Below are 21,271 nucleotides of genomic sequence, written 5' to 3'. Positions count from 1 at the left end.
TTATAAACAAATATTGAATCCAACAGGCTTGTACGATTTTGGAGGTATGTTTTTCCTTGTAAGTAGATATCAGCTTTATGGGAGGTACAATGGTAGTATATACTCAATGTTGTATATCATAGCAGAGTAATTATAAGAGGATCTCCCATTATAGTAAATTGAATGAAAGGATTGACATCCCAAACCAAAAAGTGGGAAATGGCAAACTGGTTTCAAAATATCACGGTGAAGAGATGGCTATTCTACTGGAGGGGACCCTCTGCTCTGATGCTTCTAAGCAGACATAGTGCATATCACTGGATTTTGTGAGTCTATTTGAAATCCTGGTTATTACAGTTTATAAATGGATACAGCCATTTGGAAACCTGACTTAGAATGAAAGTCTAGACATTTGTTTCAAAAGTAGAGCTAGCTCTCAAACTATAGGCTCCTTGCTTTGAATACTGAGTAGGACACAAGCCTTTAACTTTCCTTTCCTCATCTCCTACCCTCACTCACTTCCAAGAACACCTCTGTAGAGTTTTCATCTGTCTTTGCAGTACTCCGTTCCTGTAAATTCCTTCTCCATGTTTTTGCTATTTCATTTAGCTTGAAAAATGGCAGTGTGGAGTATGTTTGGTATAACCTTAATCCTGGCCAGCATCTCTGACCCCTAAAAAAAAAAGTATGTGTGTGTGTATATATATATATGTGTGTATATATATATATATATATATAGAGAGAGAGAGAGAGAGAGAGAGAGTTTTCTAGGGTTAAAAATACAGAAGTAAAAACCTTAAACAAAATAGAAAACAAACCTCCCTTATTATCCAGGTCCCCTACATATTTTTAGTTGTTTAGAAAATGTTTCTCCTGGGCCAGGCATGATGGCTCATGCCTGTAATCCCAGCACTTTGGAAGGCCGAGGTGGGTGGATCACTTGAGGTCGGGAGTTTGAGATCAGCCTGACCAACGTGGAGAAACCCCATCTCTACTAAAAATACAAAAATTAACTGGGCATGGTGGCGCATGCCTGTAATCCCAGCTACTTGGGAGGCTGAGGCAGGAGAATCTCTTGAACCCGGGAGGTTGTGGTGAGCTGAGATTGGGCCATTGCACTCCAGACTGGGCAACAAGAGTGAAACTCCATCTCAAAAAAAAAAAAGAAAACGTTTCTCCTGTTCTTCCTGTTAAATATTTCTCATATTTTGGCATCACATACAAAAATATGATGCCAGAGGTTTGTGTGTATGTGTGTGCATGCGTGTGGTGGAGGTGAGGGGGAGACTTGGTCCTATAGCACGGTGTGCAATGGTGAATAACCTACTAAATTAATCTTCACATTAGCAGATCACTGAGAATATGAATCACTCACAGGCAGTCAAAAGGTGATGTCAGTGAACGGTTATGGCACAGCATGACTGCTCCTGTTTGATACTGCATTTAGTCCTAGCACTATGGCTATTGCAGGGCTCTCCTATGAATTTTATTGTGGAATTTCAGAAATTTCTACTGCCAGGTGGGTGCAGTGGCTCATGCCTGCAATCCCAGCACTTTGGCAGGCCGAGGTGGGAGGATCACTTGAGCCCAGGAATTCAGACCAGTCTGGGCAATATGGCGAAACCCCGTCTCTACAAAAACATTTTAAAAAATTAACTGGGTGTGGTGGCGCATGCCTGTAGTCCCAGCTATTTAGGGAGGCTGAGGCAGGAAAACCACCTGAGTCCGGGGAGGTTAAGGCTGCAGTAAGCCATGGTCACACCACTGAACTCCAGCCTGAGCAACAGAGTGAGACCCTGTCTCAAAAAATAAATAAAATAAAATAAAATTCTACTGCCAAGTAGTAACTAAATGTAATTTCCCCCCTGAGACAGAATCTTGCACTAGCGTGCAGTGGCACGATCTCAGCTCACTGCAACCTCAGCCTCCGGGGTTCAAATAATTGTCCTGCCTCAGCCTCCCAAGTAGCTGGGATTACAGGCGGCTGCCACCATGCCCGGATAATTTTTCTAATTTTAGTAGACAGGGCTTCACCATGTTGACTGAGCTGGTCTCAAACTCCTGACCTCAGGTGATCCGCCCTCCTTGGCCTCCCAAAGTGCTGAGATTACAGGTGTAAGCCACAGTGCCTGGCACTAAATGTAATTTCTATAGCATTAATAAGTATTCCAGGAGGTAGTTAAATCAAGGAACAAGGTACTTAATGAAGTTTTAAAATATGGCTTTGGAATGGTTATTATTAGCAATCGTCATACTGTTAATTTCTAGTTGAAAGAATAACAGGCTCACAAAAATTTCTAAGCCTTAGGAGAAGACCGATTTTGGTGGAAATTGGGTCAGAAGAGCATGTGCAACTCAAGGATTGCTGAGGATGAACAAGTACGTAGGTTAAAGTTGCTTCATCATGAAAGGTGAGTATTTCGGGTAGAGACCGTGGTCTTGGTCTACAGAACTTGGTTAAGCTTATAAAATGGTTTCTGTTTACCCTTTCTACAATCAGTGACAAATTGTACTAATAATGATGGACTCCTAAAAACCCTCAGTAGCCAATCAGGTTGCAGCCTCCTTGACCTTGGAGTTTTTTCCTAGAGAATATTTTCTTTCTGAAGGCTGTGTGGTACCTCCACTCTCCTGTGATTTCACCTTGGAAACACTGGCTACTACTTCATAAAGAACTGGAAGGTAGGTGTGGTGGAGTCAACTACAATCCCTCTTTTCTAAACACTTTGGACTTCCAACTTTATCTGGGCTAAAGAGGCAAACACATTGGCCACAAACTCGGGTTTTTGTTCGACAGAGTATCCATATTTTATTTATTTATGTATTTATGTATTTATTTTGAGATGGAGTCCCGCTCCGTGGCCCAGGCTCCAGTGCAGTGCGCTATCTCGGCTCACTGCAAGCTCCGCTTCCCAGGCTCACGCCATTCTCCTGCCTCAGCCTCCGGAGTAGCTGGGACTACAGGCTGCCGCCACCACGCCTGGCTAAATAGAGTATCCATATTTTTAAGTAGTTGTGAGCGATTAGAAGAAAAATACTTCAATGAGCTCTTGGGCTTTGTTCCAAAGTCGAAAGGGACTAGTAAAAATGTGTAATCTCCATCCTGGTTTTGGTGTTGGGGGCAAAAATAGTGCCTAGTGTTGCACAGCACTGTGTGCTCTTGAGTGTAGTTTGTGGATGAGTTATATTGATGAATACACATTGTGGTAGAGGTGTGTGTGTGTGTTTCCGTGCTGTTTTTTTTTGAAAGGAGTCTCACTCTGTCGCCCAGGCTGGAGTGCAGTGGCGCAATCCCAGCTCACTGCAACCTCCGCCTCCTGAGTTCAAGCAATTTTCTCCTGCCTCAGCCTCCTGAGTAGTCCAGATTACAGGTGTCTGCCACCATGCGCAGCTAATTTTTGTGCTTTTAGTAGAGACGGTGTTTCACTGTGTTGGCCAGGCTGGTCTCGAACTTCTGACCTCAAGTGATCTGCCAGCCTCGGCCTCCCGTACTGTTTTTAAAGTGGCTTGTTGAATAGGCTTGATGAAGTGTGCTGGATTTTTTTCTTCATTGTCTCCTGTTTTGTCCCTCCCACAGCAAGACTAGAAGAGCAACAACACACTTCTATATAGGTCTCTAGTAGTCTCTTTGGAAGGGTAGGCCAATAAGAACCAACCTGCTGGTCCCTACCCCCAACCCCTCTGGTGACTTCTGAATCCAGTTTCGATATTGTTAAATTTCAGGGAAGAAAGTGATAATGTGGAAAAGTGCCAAAACTCAAACTGATTTTCCTGGCAGCTTTCCCTTGGTGTCATCGGTAAGTTCTGCATTTCACTGGAGTGGAGTGCCACACTGCTACTATAGTAGTCACTCCCACGCCTGACTTTTTTGTTTGGTCCATTTTATCTTTGGGAATAGGCATTTTCTGTAGGGATAGATGGGTTTAAACCCTATTAAAGCTGGTAAAAATGTTTTTCATTAGGGGCCACTCAATTCCTGTCTTATACCTAATAGATTTCTTTGGATTTTCTCTGATTATTATACCAAAAAAACCCCAATATCATCATGCTGGAGGATTCTCTTGAGGTGGTTGCTTTGCAGAGAACAGACAGCACGTTTGCTTTTTTAGCCACCTATCCTATTTCATAGGACTGCATGCCTGCCTCCCTCCATTTTGTCTGTGCTTACACTGCTTTTCCTTCTCTTTCCAACTCTTCTACAGAACTTGTGTTGGAACAAAAGACTCCATTCCAGATCCATTCCAGAGTTGCTGTGAGAAACTTCCCCACTGACTCTTTTTTCCTAACTCAGTAAAATGGCAGTGTAAGAAAGCTTTATGGAGGCAAGAGCTGAAAGAAATCTCCACCTAGAATACAGTGTTTGATTTTTCCTTCTGATTTTCTTGTCAGCTCTCAAAAACTTCCCTTATAATCATTTTATATGTGTGAAATTTACCTAGGTTGGTTTTAAAGAACAAAACAAAACAAAAGCAGCCTACATTGGTTTAACGTGGGAAGTCCAAGATAACAGATTTTTTCTGTTCCTGGCCAATAGCCTTCTGTGCTAAGATTGGTGACCCTACCTTTCCTTGGTAATATTGTTGGTGCTTAGCCTTCCAGATCTAAAAACAGCTTAGTATAATAAGTACCAAGTACAAAATTGTTAAGTTTCTCTTTTGATTGACTATGAAGTGGCTATCAAGCTTTTGTTTTTGTTTTTGGTTTTTGAGACGGAGTCTCGCTCTGTTGCCCAGACTGGAGTGCAGCGGCGCGATCTCGTCTCACTGCAACCTCCGCCTCCTTGGTTCAATCAATTCTCCTGCCTCAGCCTCCCGAGTAGCTGGGATTACAGGCGGGTGCCACCACGCCTGGCTAAGTTTTTGTATTTTTAGTAGAGACGGGGTTTCACCGTGTTAGCCAGGATGGTCTCGATCTCCTGACCTTGTGATCCGCCCTCCTTAGCTTCCCAAAGTGCTGAGATTACAGGCCTGAGCCACTGCGCCTGGCTCAAGCTTCTTTAAGTAGGTTTTTCATACAGTATTTTTTGTATTAGTTGGTGAATACAAATCTTCAATGAGCTCAGCAGAAATAAGAAATCCAAATTCCTGATCTGCCCAGTGGTTTTATAAAACCCCAGTCCTGTTTTTTTGTTTTTTGTTTTTTAAAAAAATATTAGTAGTTGTAGTAGCTTTACTCAGTCTTTTCCACAAAAATAAGCTCACTGGTCAGCAAGCTCATCAGTGAGACTGGTGAGTGAGGCTGTACTTAGGAGAATATGAAAGCCTTGGTACCTTTTTCCTCATATTAGACTGGCCCTGGGTGTTATTTTTGTTTGAAACCTGCCACAAGCCAGACCAGCCTGGACTTTTACTTATTTTTTGTTTTAGTTTTGGGGAAGGTGGGGGTGAGGGTAATTTTTATTTTATACTGGGACAAAATAAGCTGGTTGACTTACGCCTGAGGCTTTTTTTCACAGCTACTTTGGGGAAAAAAAGTCTTATTCAGAAATTAACATTTCTCAAAATGTGTTCCTTATTATTCTGAAATATAAATGACCCCAAATTGCTTAAGAGTTTGAGATGAGTGGGGAAAAGATCTAGAAAAGCATTTATTGTGTGCCCACCAAGTTTGAGGCTTCCTGGTTTGCTCCTTTGGGATTCTAGGTCCTTGGCAGGCACAGTTTTACCGCGAAGAGCTGTTGAATGCCATTCCAAGTTCATTCCATTTTTCTCCGTGGGTGGATCCAGTTCGTATTTTACAGTTCCCGTCTGGGAGCCGGTAACATAATGAATTGCCTTGACTCTCGCTTCAATCCACTTTCCTCGCTTAATATGCAGCCCAAAGTTTTGCAACTCGCTGTCAGATGGTAGTGCTAGACTTTCACACCGATCCCAAAGCCTCCGCTGGGGCTGTTTCTTAACACGGAGTTACAAACTTTAAGAAACAGACAGCTCCAGACGGAAATCCACGCCAGGCTTTGAACTCTGCTTCTGGCTTCCGTCAACTGACATAGTTGCCCTTTTGCTCAAACTCGCAGCTCTAGTTCGCACTCGAGAGAGCTCTGCTGGGTGTCTGCTGCTGTGCCGCGGCGGGAACGTGTGGGGGCAACAACCTGGCGCTCCAACGATTCTCCACGCCTTAGTTAGGAACCTAAGCAAACCCTCACTAGGGTCCCTGGGCTTAAAACGACTTCTCCCACAAGGATTGGGTGGAGGAAGGAGCCGAGCCCGATCTTCTGTTTGTTTGTTGAGTTTTTCAGACATTTAGGGGAAGCAAATTGCGAGAGAGGAAGGGCTGTCTTCCCTGCACACGTTTCCCTCTCCTAGCAAACCCTCCAGGCCTCGGTTCCACATTTTGCAGTTGACTCTCTGAATTTTAATAGGTTGTTCCCTTATCCTCGGGCCCAATCCATGCACACTGTGCAGCCGGATAAAATGGGAGCACATCCTCTGCCATTTTCAGCCGGTTTGTCCTGGCAGCCCTGCCCCCTTCCTTGGCTGCTCTGCCGCTGGAGTTAATGCGCCCAGAAACTCCGCCTGATGCTCCAGGTCGCTGATCCAGTCCACGTTTGCTAAGTGCCGTGCGGTCGGGGACGGCGATAAGAACTCTCCTGTGAGGGAGAGCTAGCGAGACTTTAGTCCGGTTTCCATGTCAACGATTCAGTCCATATTTGCCATCAGGCTGTTGGCCGAGGCGCTTTCGCGAGGGTAGCGCTGTCCTAGTCCTAGTTCTCCAATCTGCGCCGGGATTCCTGAGCTGCCTGGGTGTGGGGTTAAAAGGCAGGGGCCGTGGGGGAGAAAACTCCACCGAAGGGAGGACCCACAGCCCCCAACCGGGGTCTCGCTGCTCGGGCCAGCCACGTGCCCAGCTCCTCCCCTCCCCCCCTTTCCCGTTGCCACTGCCCCTAGGGAAAGCTGATGGGCCAGTTTCTAAAAAAGTTCCCTCAGCTGGGATTGTGGTGTGGGGCTCTAAAGGTAGAAGTGGAAGAGAACCCTAGTGAATTAAAAAACAAAAAAAAGAGAAATGCCACATTATCTCCTCCAACCCAGGTGGATAGATTTTTGTACACTTTACCTTATTGCTAGAGAAAAATGGTGACTATTTTCAAAACAGCGTGCCCACGTGTAGGGAAGGAGATTTTTGGCGCTTTCCATATTTCACAGCCCTTGAAGAAAGGGGATGAGGGCTTTCCTTGGAGAGAAATCCATTCTAGCTTCCAGATTTTCACTGGGCTCCAGGTTTCCCATTACACCCCAGCTCTGAGGAAAATGGCAGGGTAATTGCATGTAAAAAAAATTCCTCATTTGTGTGCAGGACTCAGGACTGTTTGCCAGCTCAGAGGCAGTTGATTAAATAGCCAAGCTCTATTTATGAGGCAGCCTATAATTTGGTTTCTAGGACCTAATGCACCGGGGAGAGTTGTTGCCCCCGAGGACTATGAGTGAAAAGAGGGCACTGGCCCATACCAGTCAGTTGGATCTTCTTGGTAGGCTGCTTTGGTTCTTGGCTTGAGGCTGGGGGAAGGGAGAAGAATAAAGCTGTGGGATTTTTTTTTTTTTTTCACCACTGTTAGATTAACAGGAAGGTTTTGCCTTTTCGGTGTAGGATTCACTAAGTTTTCTTGGGGGGAGAAGTGAATTCAGGCTTTGGAATTATTCATAGTGACCAGGGATATGGCCAGCACTCCGGGGTCCTGCATAATCTAAGCTAATGGTCCTGTGGCCATGAAGTCTCCCTTCACAAAATCTGAGGGGGAAAAGATGCTAGTGTCTAGGAACACCGGCCTGGGCCTTTCCCAAGGCAGCCGTGGGTCTGGTGAGGAGCTGGAATCCCCTCTGGCTTTCGTAGCCTGTCATGTCAGGACATTCCAAGTCAGCCTGAGGAAGAAAAGGCTGCTGCTGGGATTTGGTGGGGCCTGTAGCTCAGGACAACACTGGAGTTTTCTGTGTATGTCTTGATCTTTTCAGATAAACCTGGCCTTTTACCTAACTCCAGCTCAATCGGGGTCTCTTAGAATGTAAATGGTAAACTTTAAACAATTTTTACGCTACAGGATAGAAAACAAATCTGAAAAGCATCCATTTTCTAAGTGACTTGTTGGACTGTGCCTTTTCTTTAAGGAGAAAATGGTTTCCATTTTCTGCATCTCTCTTCTGTAATGGTTTGAACACTCAGGTTCCTGCAGTCCCTGGAGCCTCTTCTGTGGGTTTTCAGTCTTAGAAGGTACTGTCTTTGGAGACTGGGGCTACTGGTCATCGTGGGCTAAGTTTTCCTAAGAGGGAGTGAAAATGGGGTTTAGGTTCTCCTGCTGGGTAACTGTTCTATGCTCCTAAAGCAACTTCAGTGGCCTCCATTTTAAGTCAGTGGTGAGATGATCAGTTTTGACTTCAAATCCATTTTGATATTCTGATCCCATTGTTGAATGTGCTCACAACTTGACTTTTTTTTTTTTTTTTTTTAAGGCAAGTAGACCGAAGGCAGCTTTGGTGACTCCACTTCTTTTTAAAGTCACCCTCCTCTGCCCTCTGACTTTAAGTGACAGGCAGTTCCCTCCCCTCTTTCAATTCTGTAAAATGGGGATAATCCGGACCTCATGCCCCCAGAGCCTTGTGAGGACCGGCTAATGAGGGCAGGCGAGTGGGAAACGAATCGTCTGAACAATGATCAGTCATTCCTTTGGGCTCGCAAAGGGTAAAAAGGCTGGGTCTTTAGCGGGGTCCGTAGAAGGCTTTGAAGACGAAAAGTGCTGTAGAGGTGCTAAGCAGCAGCCAAGGGACCGGGCCCGCTGCCAGGGGGTCAGGGCTGGGCCGAGGCGGCCGCGGTCTCGGGCTCTGGCCAATTTTGCAGCCGCGGGTAAAGTTCACGCTGCCCGCTCCCCTCGGTACGCCCGGGAGGGGACAGACCTGGATAGGGACGCCGGGAGGGAGGCGGCGCAGGCTCCAGAGATGCGCGGGCTCCGGGCCGGGTTTTCTCCGAAGCCTTCGGCGGCGGCGCTGCCTAGCGAAAGCGGCTAAGGGCCTGCCGCCGCCGCGGCTTGTTCTCTCCCCTCCTCCTTTGTGAGGGGTAGGGAGCGAGTCCGTTCCACGGCCTGCGCCCGCTCCGCTCTCCACTCCGGGTTTGCCAGGCGGCCGCGACGGCGCTGGGTAAAATGGCAGTGCTGAGCCTCGTGTCGGAGTGAGGGGGACTCGGAGGAGAGTGGGGCGCTCTAGCCGCTCAGTCCGGCCGACCGCTCGCTCGCCCACCCGCTGCCGCGCCGCAGCCTCGACCCAAGCAGCGGCTGGCGAGGGGAGGCAGGGCGCCCGGCCCGGCCCGCGCTCTGACTCTGGCTCCCGGCGCCCGGGCTGCTACCGCGCGCCCTCCAGCCCGCCCGTCCCGGGTCCCCCTCCCCCCGCTCCCTCCCTCCCCGCCCCCTCCCCCTCGCCTCCCTCCCTCCCTCCCTCCCTCCTCCTTTCTCCGGCAGCAGAAAGCGGAGAGTCACAGCGGGGCCAGGCCCTGGGGAGCGGAGCCTCCACCGCCCCCCTCATTCCCAGGCAAGGGCTTGGGGGGAATGAGCCGGGAGAGCCGGGTCCCGAGCCTACAGAGCCGGGAGCAGCTGAGCCGCCGGCGCCTCGGCCGCCGCCGCCTCCTCCTCCTCCGCCGCCGCCAGCCCGGAGCCTGAGCCGGCGGGGCGGGGGGGAGAGGAGCGAGCGCAGCGCAGCAGCGGAGCCCCGCGAGGCCCGCCCGGGCGGGTGGGGAGGGCAGCCCGGGGGACTCGGCCCCGGGGCGGGGTGGGAGGGGGGGAGAAGACGAAGACAGGGCCGGGTCTCTCCGCGGACGAGACAGCGGGGATCATGGCCGCGCAGGTCGCCCCCGCCGCCGCCAGCAGCCTGGGCAACCCGCCGCCGCCGCCGCCCTCGGAGCTGAAGAAAGCCGAGCAGCAGCAGCGGGAGGAGGCGGGGGGCGAGGCGGCGGCGGCGGCAGCGGCCGAGCGCGGGGAAATGAAGGCAGCCGCCGGGCAGGAAAGCGAGGGCCCTGCCGTGGGGCCGCCGCAGCCGCTGGGAAAGGAGCTGCAAGACGGGGCCGAGAGCAATGGGGGTGGCGGCGGCGGCGGAGCCGGCGGCGGGCCCGGCGCGGAGTCGGACCTGAAGAACTCGAACGGGAACGCGGGCCCTAGGCCCGCCCTGAACAATAACCTCACGGAGCCGCCCGGCGGCGGCGGTGGCGGCAGCAGCGATGGGGTGGGGGTGCCTCCTCACTCAGCCGCGGCCGCCTTGCCGCCCCCAGCCTACGGCTTCGGGCAACCCTACGGCCGGAGCCCGTCTGCTGTCGCCGCCGCCGCGGCCGCCGTCTTCCACCAACAACATGGCGGACAACAAAGCCCTGGCCTGGCAGCGCTGCAGAGCGGCGGCGGCGGGGGCCTGGAGCCCTACGCGGGGCCCCAGCAGAACTCTCACGACCACGGCTTCCCCAACCACCAGTACAACTCCTACTACCCCAACCGCAGCGCCTACCCTCCGCCCGCCCCGGCCTACGCGCTGAGCTCCCCGAGAGGTGGCACTCCGGGCTCCGGCGCGGCGGCGGCTCCCGGCTCCAAGCCGCCTCCCTCCTCCAGCGCCTCCGCCTCTTCGTCGTCTTCGTCCTTCGCTCAGCAGCGCTTCGGGGCCATGGGGGGAGGCGGCCCCTCCGCGGCCGGCGGGGGAACTCCCCAGCCCACCGCCACCCCCACCCTCAACCAACTGCTCACGTCGCCCAGCTCGGCCCGGGGCTACCAGGGCTACCCCGGGGGCGACTACGGCGGCGGGCCCCAGGACGGGGGCGCCGGCAAGGGCCCGGCGGACATGGCCTCGCAGTGCTGGGGGGCTGCAGCGGCGGCGGCGGCGGCGGCCGCCTCGGGAGGGGCCCAACAAAGGAGCCACCACGCGCCCATGAGCCCCGGGAGCAGTGGCGGCGGGGGGCAGCCGCTCGCCCGGACCCCTCAGGTACACAGCTGAGTGGGGAGGGGGCTGGGGCGAGCGTGGTCCTGGGGGTGGGTGACGGCTGCGGTGAGCAGGCCACAGCCTTGGGCTCCCCTCAGTCCCGGGCCCCCACTGCTGGGGAGCTGCCATTGTCTGGCTCTTCTCTCTTAAAATGGCTGCCTGTCTGCCTTCCTCTCCTTTTCTCCTCCAGCCTTTGTGTCGGGCTTTCCCAGAGGTGTCTGCTCCTCTTCTTCCTCTCCCCTGGTCCCTTCGAACTCCAGGGGTCTTGATGGGGGTGCGGGGCACAGTGTGTGGGGAAGGGCCTGGCCGGGAGTGAGGGGGTGCTGGGGGCTCAGGTTAGGAGTGTAGGCAGTGGTAGGAGCCCAGAAGTTGAATGAACGTTTCTTTGCTCACCTGCCGCTCCTCTCCGTCCCCCGGCCTTCCTCTGGGCCGCCCCCCATCTGTGCTTTCAAAGAGGGCCCCTAGAGCTCGGGGGACCTCGAGGGAGGGCAGGGGACTGCTTGGGAGCTGCTAGAGGCCGGCTGCGGTTCACCTAGGGCAGCCCTTGCCATCTCCTGTCTTAGGCTCCGCCGGCCCAGTGGCCTGGGCTTCTCCCTGGAAGTGCTGGTAAACAGCTGAGTGATTGGAGTAGTAAGTGCAGATTGCTTTGGTTTGGGATTTGAATTATGGAGGTAAAATCCTTCTGTCAAAGCCAGGAGACAGTTGGTCTTAGGTTGACATCCTATCTGTGATCTGATTGGCTCCCCATCTCCTGCTCTTGGCCATTTATAATTGCCTCTGATGTAATGGTACAACAATCCTGATGAGCTCATAAACTTTTACACTCTGCTTTTCTGCCAGTGATAACCCAAACCATCGCTGCCACTATCTGCCTTTTATTCCAGAGCTGAAATTGGCTGTGACCTTGAGGAGGGAGGTTTAAGTAGCAATACTGTATCAGCAGGAGCAAAGCCTCAGACAGCCTGCCCTTGTTACATTGTGCCCGAAACAAAAGAGGGGGCAATGGCATTTTGCTTGTACCTTGGATTTATTTTGCTTGTTATGTTTTATGCAGCCTGAAATGAATTCTGTGTTGTCAGAACAGTAGCTGAGTTTTTTTCTCTACAATGGGTTTGCTGTTTGTTTTGGTTTTGTGACTTTCCTGATGGTATAAATGAGTTCTTTGATGGCTCTGAAGATGCATTTGTCTTGAGTAATTTTGACACTGGTTGCTTTGCAGAATTGAAATGATTTTACTGGGCTTTTTATTAAGTGGCAAATGTGGGATCTTTATGGGTGGGGGAGAAAACAGTTTTTGTTTTTTTGTTTTTTTTTTAAGAACTGGGAGCTTTCTGAGGAATTTTATATTAGGTTCAAGCGTTCTGTGTTATGGAAGGCTGGCCTCATTCTTTGTTTACATGTTGAATCTTGTTAACACTTTCTTTTGTTAATTGAACTTTGGAATAGCAGCTTAATTTAAACGGAAGTTGGTGTGTTTCATGATCTTGAGGGACTTTCTCCTAAAGGCTTGGTTTGGTGAAATTGTTTTTTCCTGGAATAACAAAAAATCTAGTTTTCTGTTTTGTCATCAGTCATTTTAGAGCTTTGAAACAGAGACTGGCCAGTTTATTCCTTTGCATTTTAATGTACCACTTTTTTTCTTGTCTTCCAAGACATGAAGATATGACCTAGAATGACACTTCAGATTAGCTTAGAAATTGCAACTTCTAAGTACCTTTTTATACTATTCTATCTTGTTTTATTTTATTGCTTTTCTTCCATTTTCATCATGCTCTGTCATCAGTGCTTTTGGTCAGGGATATTGAGTATTCTGTGGAGTCATACATGTTTTCAAAGAGGGGGAAGCTCCATTCATCGCTTCCCAAACCCCTTGCGCTTTTGTGCTAGGAGATTTTGTTCACTTACTAGCTGTATTCCCAGCCCATCCTAGAGCTACTTTTCTACTCGTTCTTTGAGCTGGGCATTTTGAAATTAGCTGTGTTAGATGGTGGGCTTGGAGCTCTGTGCCTGGATTCTACATCTTCCATGATGTTCTGCATCTGGGCAAGAAATAGGGAAATGTTACATTGTTTTTCTCGTGTCTGGAGGAAAAGTTTTGTCTTAAAAGACAGCATCCTCTTGTCTCTGGGTCATCCTATAGTCTGAACCTCTTTCCCCTCATTCCCCGTGTTTGGTTTTGGCTGAGAAGTTTACCTTTCTTGAAAACTATTAGAATAAGTCATTTGGGGTAGTAAGTCAGGGTTCATTTAAAAGCAAAATTGATCTGAACTCTGCTGGTTTGGAAATATTTAGTCAAACTTTTTAAAGAAAAAGCCAACTCTTTTGGTATAATGGTTTCTGTTTTTCAGTCATTAAATTATGGAACACTTTCTGTGTGGATGATAGGAGAATGGATACAGTCCCTGTTTGGAAGCCTGTCTGCTGCCTTTGGATGAATTTTCTGATCTCTTTTATTATCACTAGACCCACACACACAACATAGATTTCTAATTAATTTCAGCTCAGTGGCCTACTCCCCAGAGGCCCAGGGAATGGGCTGGTGAGCATTCACTTGTTTGAGAGACAGTGCAGCTTCCAGTTTTGTGGACTGCTTTAGGTGTGTGGTAGTAGTCTAGGTGAGGGTTGTAGGTTCAGACTTTGTTCTGAATTCCTTTTTGCCACTTGAGGATGAATGTTTTTTCAGACCATGATGCTTTTCTCTTGAACATTCTGAAATTAAAAAGTCTTGCTCTGCCCCCATCTTTCCCTGGCCCAGTCTTAGATTAAGAATATTTTGCAGCGACTTAATTAACACAGCTGAGGTGATAATGTTTTCATTTGACTCTGCTCTTATGAAATAAAGACTAGGTGTGTGTATTGTGACTATGTCTTTTTCACAGGAGCCGGGAAGATCCCAGCAGACAAACTTCTACTTTATTCCTTTTCATAAGTAGCGTATGTCAAGTGTTGAATCCTGGTACTGATGACATAGTTTTAGGTTACTTACACACATGAAGTTGATTTAAGGCCTTTTATTGGAACACTGTTTAGCAATAATACTTTGAGAGTAGTACCAGTTTACCAAGGTAAAAAATAAAATACAATAAATAGTCCAGGAACAAGTTGGATTTGATTGTAGAAGTTTGGTTGTTAGTTTCTACTATGGAAATATCAAATGATATTTCTGACTCCTGGGAAACAGATACAGGAATCCTAGATTTATTATGGGAATGCCTACTGGCAGAAATTCTAGGCTGGCTGAAATACAGGACTCTTGGAGCTCTCTCAAGTAGGAGGGACCAGGAAAACCACACTGAGATGGCACTTTAGTTGTGGGGGTTTCATGTTTCTCTACTGTTCATGAGAGAACTAGGGTGATGAAGATTGAGATGGTGGTGTGAGAACAGAGAAAGCAGCCAGGACCGAGTTTGGCTTCTTGTGTATTGTGCCCTGTGAGGACTTTTTAGATTCCTTGCTTTGTGTGTGACATGGGTAACCGTGACAAGCAGCACCTGCTGAAACAGGATGTCTTGGATTGCATTAAACATTAATATGTTGGATTGACTCCTGTAGGGTGTAATGTCTACAGTAGGCCCTTTGCAAAGAGGTTAGTGAACTTTTTAAAAACGTGGGAATAGGCTAACAAAGTAATGGGCAGGGCCCATTCCTCTTCCCACCCCTCAAAAGGTTTTATTGATTGGCTTCAACTCTCAAAATTCTAGAAGCAACTGAAGCTTGTAAATATGGTAAAAATGTGATATTCAAATATATTGGCACCGAGTCGTTCTTTTCTGCCAGTGAGCTGTAATACCTGGGGCTCGAATGGAGTCCTGATTCCTGTGACTTTTATCTCTGAGTTTTTTGTTGTTTAGATTGGTCATTATTATTACTGATGCACACTTAAGTTGTTATTACTGATGCAAACTTGAGTTGTGTGTTGCATTAGTGGTAAAGAGCACAGGACTCACAACAGGAGGAGGAAGGGGGAGGCTTAGGTTCCACATACAGCTCCAGATTAAGCTGTGTGACCCTGGGCAGGTCATTTGCTTTCTCTATTTTTCATTTTCTCCCTCATCAATAAAATGAAGTTGGTCTGCATGACCTTCTCACTCTAAGATGCTGCACATCTGTGCTTCCATAGCTGGCTTGTTGTGAGGGCAGCTTTCTATACATAAATCAGGGGTCTTGAGACCATCTTTCTTCCCCTGGGCTGAAGGAACTCAAAGCTATTTTCTCCTGGGATTCATAGGAACAAGCTCTGAACAGTTGGGTGCCATTGTGGTCTGTGGACCTTTACAGAAAAAGCTCTACCAGACTGTTGCCTTGAAACTGTTAATCTGTTTGTCATTAGTCATTCCACCTGGCTGGTGGTTTTAAAACACTAAATAGTCATTGGAAAGTTAGATAGATTTCATTAAAGCAAGACTTGAAAAATAGTTGCTTCAGGATCCCCAGCAGGCTTTGGCACTTGGGGTTGGGATGAGGAATGGATATTCATAAGTTCAGTGTTAATATTCTGCTGCTTTTGGGAAGGGGTAGGGAGAGAGAGGAACATTAAGCTCTCCAGACTCCTGGTGTTCGGGCAGGTCTAGGTCTGGTTTGGGCAGTTGGTTGTAATCTGAGTGCTTGGACTTGTCCTGTAAGTTTTGCTGAGAGAGAAGCAAAAGTTCCTGAGATTGGAAGAGGAAAAGCTGTGTTTCAGGGTCAATTTCATAGGTGCATTCGTTGTTTCTCATAGCTATGGTTTAAAAAACTACATGGTGTGCTTTGCACGTGGTCCTGGAAATGCTATTCTTTCTCTTCTCCAATACACCTGAATTTCCATTCTTTCTCTTCCTGGCTTAGCAGTTTAGAAGTGTAATTTAGGTATATTAGAGGAAGGGAGCTTTCCTTTATAAAGGAGGGAAAAAGGTAGAGGAAATGGTGTTTGATAATTCTCTGCTTGACACAGCATCTTCTTCGTCTCTGAAGGAACCAAATGTTTCAGAGCTTTGTGTAAATACTTGCTGAGCTGTCAATATGTACCCAGGAGGTTTCTGTAGTAAGAAGTAAACGGTTCTATAGAATGTTTGACAGGCAAATTAGTAAACAGTTTTCAAGCAAAGATAATGCTAGCCTCCTCATGTGGTAGAGTAAAATAACATTGGGGAAAAAGACTTGGGGACAGGAAAAGGGTAGTGCTGGGGGCCAATGAGTGTGGAGATAAGAAGTGATCTAAAAAAAAAAATTGAAATGGAAAGATGCCGCCCTGGCAGTGAAACCTCTGTGGCCCTGGCTCCATGCTAAGTTCAGGGCGTGTGGTATCCTGTTAAAGTCAATTGCAGTTTCATAGTGAAAATAGAAGTTTGGAAAGAAGATCCTAAGTGTCCGTAGTAAGGTAAGTATTACCCCAAACGCTTGGCTTATGAGACTTTGAGGTTTAAAGGGTAGTTTGGTGAGATTATGTTTGGCTTGGGTTTACATTTCTGGAATATTAGAAAGGAGAAAAAAGATACTGCAGATTGAGTGTCATCTTTATCCTCAGTTTTACTGTTGTACTTGGGATTATAAGTCCACTACCCAAGGGCCTGGGTTTATTTATACAGTTTTTACTGGACTTCTGTGCATCACTTATGATAAAATTAACATGCCTTTACCCCCTGTTCCTGGGGCAGTACAAAGTCTAAATGTTTGGGGACTCACTACATCTTACTTGAAGGATTGTGTGAGTAGATACTGTCTTTGTTTTTGAAATTGCCATTTTAGGATTAAAAACATATCTGGGTTCCTTCAGTAACACATTGTTTTTATGGAGGAAGAAGAAAAATCTATGAATATTTTAGCTGTCTGCCTGTGGTCCTCTTCTTTGGTAGCCTTGTGAGATGACCAGATTTGCCTTCTCAGAATGTCTTTTTTAACTAGATTCATTGACTCTGACACCAGTTTTCTTTATAAGAAATGTTTTTTAGACCCGAGTCCTGGAAGTGCCCTTTTGACTTAGCTGTTTATATAGTAGCAGGGAATATGAATGTAAGTATGGTCCTGACCATGATTTTTAGGTTCAGCTAACTTACTACCAAAGGCTATCAGCTTGTTTTAATACAAAACACAAAAACTTGGATTGACACTGACATGGGTTGCTTAATATTGCATGGTCCTTTCCCAGTATGTTGGTGGTGAGGGTATTAGGAACTTCAGGCTTACTGCTGAGAGCATTGTTTCTAAGTCAGAGAGATCTGGAAATTCCATTGGGGGTGGGAAATAGCCGTGTGTGATTATACCAGCTAGGTACTAGGAAGAGATTTAAAAGGTAGAAACAATATCTCCATCAGAGGCATTTAGTTTTCTTAGGAAAGCATACTTATGTGCACACATCTGGAACACTTGCAAAGCAAGGTTTTATAAATGGATATAGACCACACTAAATATGTGAGCTGAAGGCATTAGAGGAAAAGGTTCAATCAGTTTGGCAGAGTTAACCTGGGACAGCTTTTCAGAGGCTTTTTTTTGTGAAGCTAAATATTCAAGAAAGTTAAAGTACTAATTTGCCTCTTCATAATGCTATTCTTAAGTTCCATGGACTTGATAGAATCCACATTGCACATCCATCTCCAGACCAGTAGTTGTCTCAGTGTTCCAATGACTTTGAGAATTTGGACTCTAATCATAGAACTCCCTGAAAGAGTGGTTCCAGGGTCTTAGTGGTTCCTGTGGTTAGGTCGAATCTTTGGTACAGACTGCTATGTTCTTGGCTAGTTTAGGGGCTCTTTTCTAGTAAATTTGGATTTGGAAGGTCACGTCACCTTCAGAGTTGTGTGCCCTGGACAGCTCTGTAGTAATGGTGGTTCAACTTTGTTGGTGAGTCTGGACCTTTTCTGTCTTGACAGAGTTACTTGACCTTTCTTAAATCAAGAGCCATGAAGTACCTGTTAGGACTCTTAGGCTGCTATTTCTGAAGAGCTGGGAGCTGTGTTCAAGCCAAGTTGCTTGTGTTAGACCTTATATTGAGGTTGATGGGTTAGGTAAGTGTGCATATACGCAGTCTGTCCATTTATTCTTAGAAATGGCCTTTAATACTGTTTTTGGCCAGGTGCGATAGCTCACACCTATAATCCCAGCACTTTGGGAGGCCAAGGGGGAAGGATTGCCCAAGCCCAGGACCAGCCTGGGCTGTTAACATAGGGAGACCCCATCTCTACAAGACACAAAAATTGCTGGATGTGGTGGTATGCACCTGTAGTCCCAGCTTACTCAGAAAGCTGAAGCAGGAGGATCGCTTGAGCCCAGGAGGTTGAGGCTGTAGTAAGCCGTGATCACGCCAGTGCACTCCAGCCTGGGCAGTGGAGTCAAGACCTTGTCTCAAAAAAAAAAATTGTTTTTTATTAGATTTCTATGGCCAAGCAGCTAACAAATGCTGCTCACCAGTGCTTAATCCTTGTGGAGCCTCTGGAATATAGTGATTTTGATTTCTTTACCTGCTGGTCCATGTATGGTTGGGCCTTGGCACTTCCCTGGTCAAGGACCATCAGTGAATGCTTAACAGCTGAAGATGCATGGTGTGTCCGGTGCCAGGCCACTATAATGCTTCTACCTGGATAAGTATTGGTTACACTGCTCCAGTACAGAAGTATTGCAGCCCCTTTTTTTTTTCTTTATGAGATGGAGTTTCAGTCTGTCACCCAGACTGGAATACAATGGTGTAATCTCGGCTCACTGCAACCTCTGCCTCCCAGGTTCAAGCGAGACTCATGCCTCAGCCTCCTGAGTAGCTGGGATTACAGGCTCCCGCCACCATGCCAGATTAAGTTTTGTATTTTTAGTAGAGATGGGGTTTCATCATGTTGGCCAGGCTGATCTTGAACTCCCAACCTCAGGTGATCCACCCACCTTGGCCTTCCAAAGTGCTGGGATTACAGGCATGAGCTACTGTGCCCGGCCTTTTTTTTTTTTTTTTTTTTTTTAAATAATTGTCCATGACCTGCTGAAAGTACTGGAGTCTTGGATAAACATTATAGTTTAGAAGTATTGCTTCCACCTTTTTTGCCTTGCCATTTTTGCATTTTGCGAAAGTGGGTTTTCAGTTACTCAGAATTGGGCACCATAGTTTTTTTTGTTTGTTTGTTTGTTTGTTTGTTTGAGACGGAGTCTGGCTCTGTCACCCAGGCTGGAGTGCAGTGGCGCGATCTCGGCTCACTGCAAGCTCCGCCTCCTGGGTTTACGCCATTCTCCTGCCTCAGCCTCCCGAGTAGCTGGGACTACAGGCGCCTGCCACCACGCCCGGCTAATTTTTTGTATTTTTAGTAGAGACGGGGTTCCACTGTGTTAGCCAGGATGGTCTCGATCTCCTGACCTCGTGATCCGCCCGTCTCGGCCTCCCAAAGTGCTGGGATTACAGGCTTGAGCCACCACGCCCGGCCTTGGGCACCATAGTTAACCTGCTATGGATTACAGGTATTTAGGGGCTTGAGATGAACTCTTTGATCAATCCCAGGTTTGTTTGTTTGTTTGTTTGTTTGTTTGTTTTTGAGACGGAGTCTCACTCTGCCGCCCAGGCTGGAGTGCAGTGGCCGGATCTCAGCTCACTGCAAGCTCCGCCTCCCGAGTTTTACGCCATTCTCCTGCCTCAGCCTCCCGAGTAGCTGGGAGTACAGGCGCCCGCCACCTCACCCGGCTAATTTTTTGTATTTTTAGTAGAGACGGGGTTTCACCGTGTTAGCCAGGATGGTCTTGATCTCCTGACCTTGTGATCCGCCCGTCTCGATCCCAGGTTTTATAGGAATCCAAGTTCTGGTGAATATTGACTTAACAGCCTTAAGTGTTCTTCCTGAAATTGCCCCTCCTCTCCATTTAAGTGGATGAAATTAGTTTTTTACTGAATGTGAAGGGACATCTGAATGAACTTCTATTTGTTTTTGTTAGTCACTTGTGCATAGCTGGATTATTATCTTGGGACAGGTTGAGTCTTTATTTCCCAGTGGCTTCTGCATTTTCTGAGGGTGGACTGGAATGGGAAGAAGTCTAATGCCAGGAATGCATTCCAACATGCTGCAGAGTAGGAAATTTGATCCCTAAAATGTTGACTTAGTGTTGGTTATGGTACATATTAGAAATCACCCAGTAATCCAGGACAGATTTTTGTCACCCTTCAGGAAGTTATGTTGATATAAATACTAAGGGGCTTTGGGTACTGAGCTAAGTGCTCTGCAGGCCCAAAGCACTGCTTGAATTGCTACCCATATGAAGAGGAAATGTGCCATGTGCCTTTTTTTTTCCTCTTTTGCATTTGGGCTTCCTTATGGCTTTGTTGCTTTTATGTTCCCAAGTCTGCAAAGTTAGATATTAGACTTCCTCCTCCCTTGGCACTGGCACATTCATGATTTTCCATGGCTCATCACCAGCAGCCAAGATTTTTGTATGCTTTTCTCTCTCAAACTTGTTCGTTTTCAGCTTGCTTGTTTATAGGCATCTCTGTTTAAAGGAACCCTTCTTTCCCCTTAAGATCTAGCACCAGGGGAGCTTGGGGGTTGGTGTGATATCAGTCATTTAAAAGCCCATTTGGTGTGTGCTTGGTGTTTTTATTTTGCCTCATGTTTTCCTTGAGGTCACAACGTGCTTGCCAGGCATGAGTGCGTTTGGGCCCAGCTGTTTACTCTCAACTGCTGTGTACTTTGACTTTAAGAAGAGTGCGAGTTCAGCCACGTGGTAGAGGATTAAAGGCCACATAGTGTTGGATGCTTCCTTTCAGAGGAAACAGATATATCTTTGGGCTCTTCTTGCCCAGTGATTTCTCCTATCTGGGGTAGACATTATTGCTTTCTGTTGTCCTTAGAGAATAGGGCAGAAATGCTGGGAATTGGTTTATTACTGTGTCTTCTTTGGCAAATATGTATGTCTTTTTTTCTTGCTTTTTGGACAACATTCTGTTCTGGTCCTAAGGTGTTGGAGTTCACAGGTTGATCCAGTGTTATGTGAAACTCTTGGTAATTTAGGTTTGGATAACTGGCTTTTAGTCTCCAGATTTCTAACATTTTGTTTGTTTAGGAATTTAGGCTACTAAAGAGAACCATATTACAAAGCTTTTGGGGAACAATTCTGTAGGTAGTTTATCTGTTCTTGGGTCACAGATCCTCACCAGGATCCTGACTTTGTTTTTGAGACGGAGTCTTGCTCTGTCGCCCAGGCTGGAGTGCAGTGCAGTGGCACGATTTCAGCTTACTGCAACCTCTGCCTCCCCGGTTCAAGGGATTCTCCTGCCTCAGCTTCCTGAGTGGCTAGGACTACAGGTGTACACCACCTGTGTGCCACCACGCCTGGCTAATTTTTTTTTTTTTTTTTTTTTTTGGGGTGTTTTCTTTTTCTCCCCGCCCGGGGGGAGTGGCGTGGCGTCTCATCTCCCCGCA

General features: G+C 47.5%; 1 protein-coding gene across 2 annotated transcripts in view; it reads left to right on the top strand.

Annotated features, from left to right (window-relative positions):
- The first annotated feature begins 9,407 nt into the window (after positions 1 to 9,407).
- ARID1A (AT-rich interaction domain 1A) overlaps positions 9,408 to 21,271 on the top strand; it is an 86,039-nt gene continuing 74,175 nt past the window's right edge. The window contains exon 1 of one of the 2 annotated variants that reach the window (XM_023219540.3): positions 9,408 to 10,916. In XM_023219540.3, the coding sequence (XP_023075308.2) occupies positions 9,789 to 10,916 (1,128 nt within the window). In that variant the 5' untranslated portion in view covers positions 9,408 to 9,788. The remainder of the gene's footprint in view (positions 10,917 to 21,271) is intronic. The other variant, XM_023219541.3, reaches the window with a different exon arrangement.

The sequence above is a fragment of the Piliocolobus tephrosceles genome, chromosome 1 (genome assembly GCF_002776525.5).
Source record: "Piliocolobus tephrosceles isolate RC106 chromosome 1, ASM277652v3, whole genome shotgun sequence".
Lineage (NCBI taxonomy): Eukaryota > Metazoa > Chordata > Mammalia > Primates > Cercopithecidae > Piliocolobus > Piliocolobus tephrosceles.
This window is presented reverse-complemented; position numbering and strand designations above follow the sequence as displayed.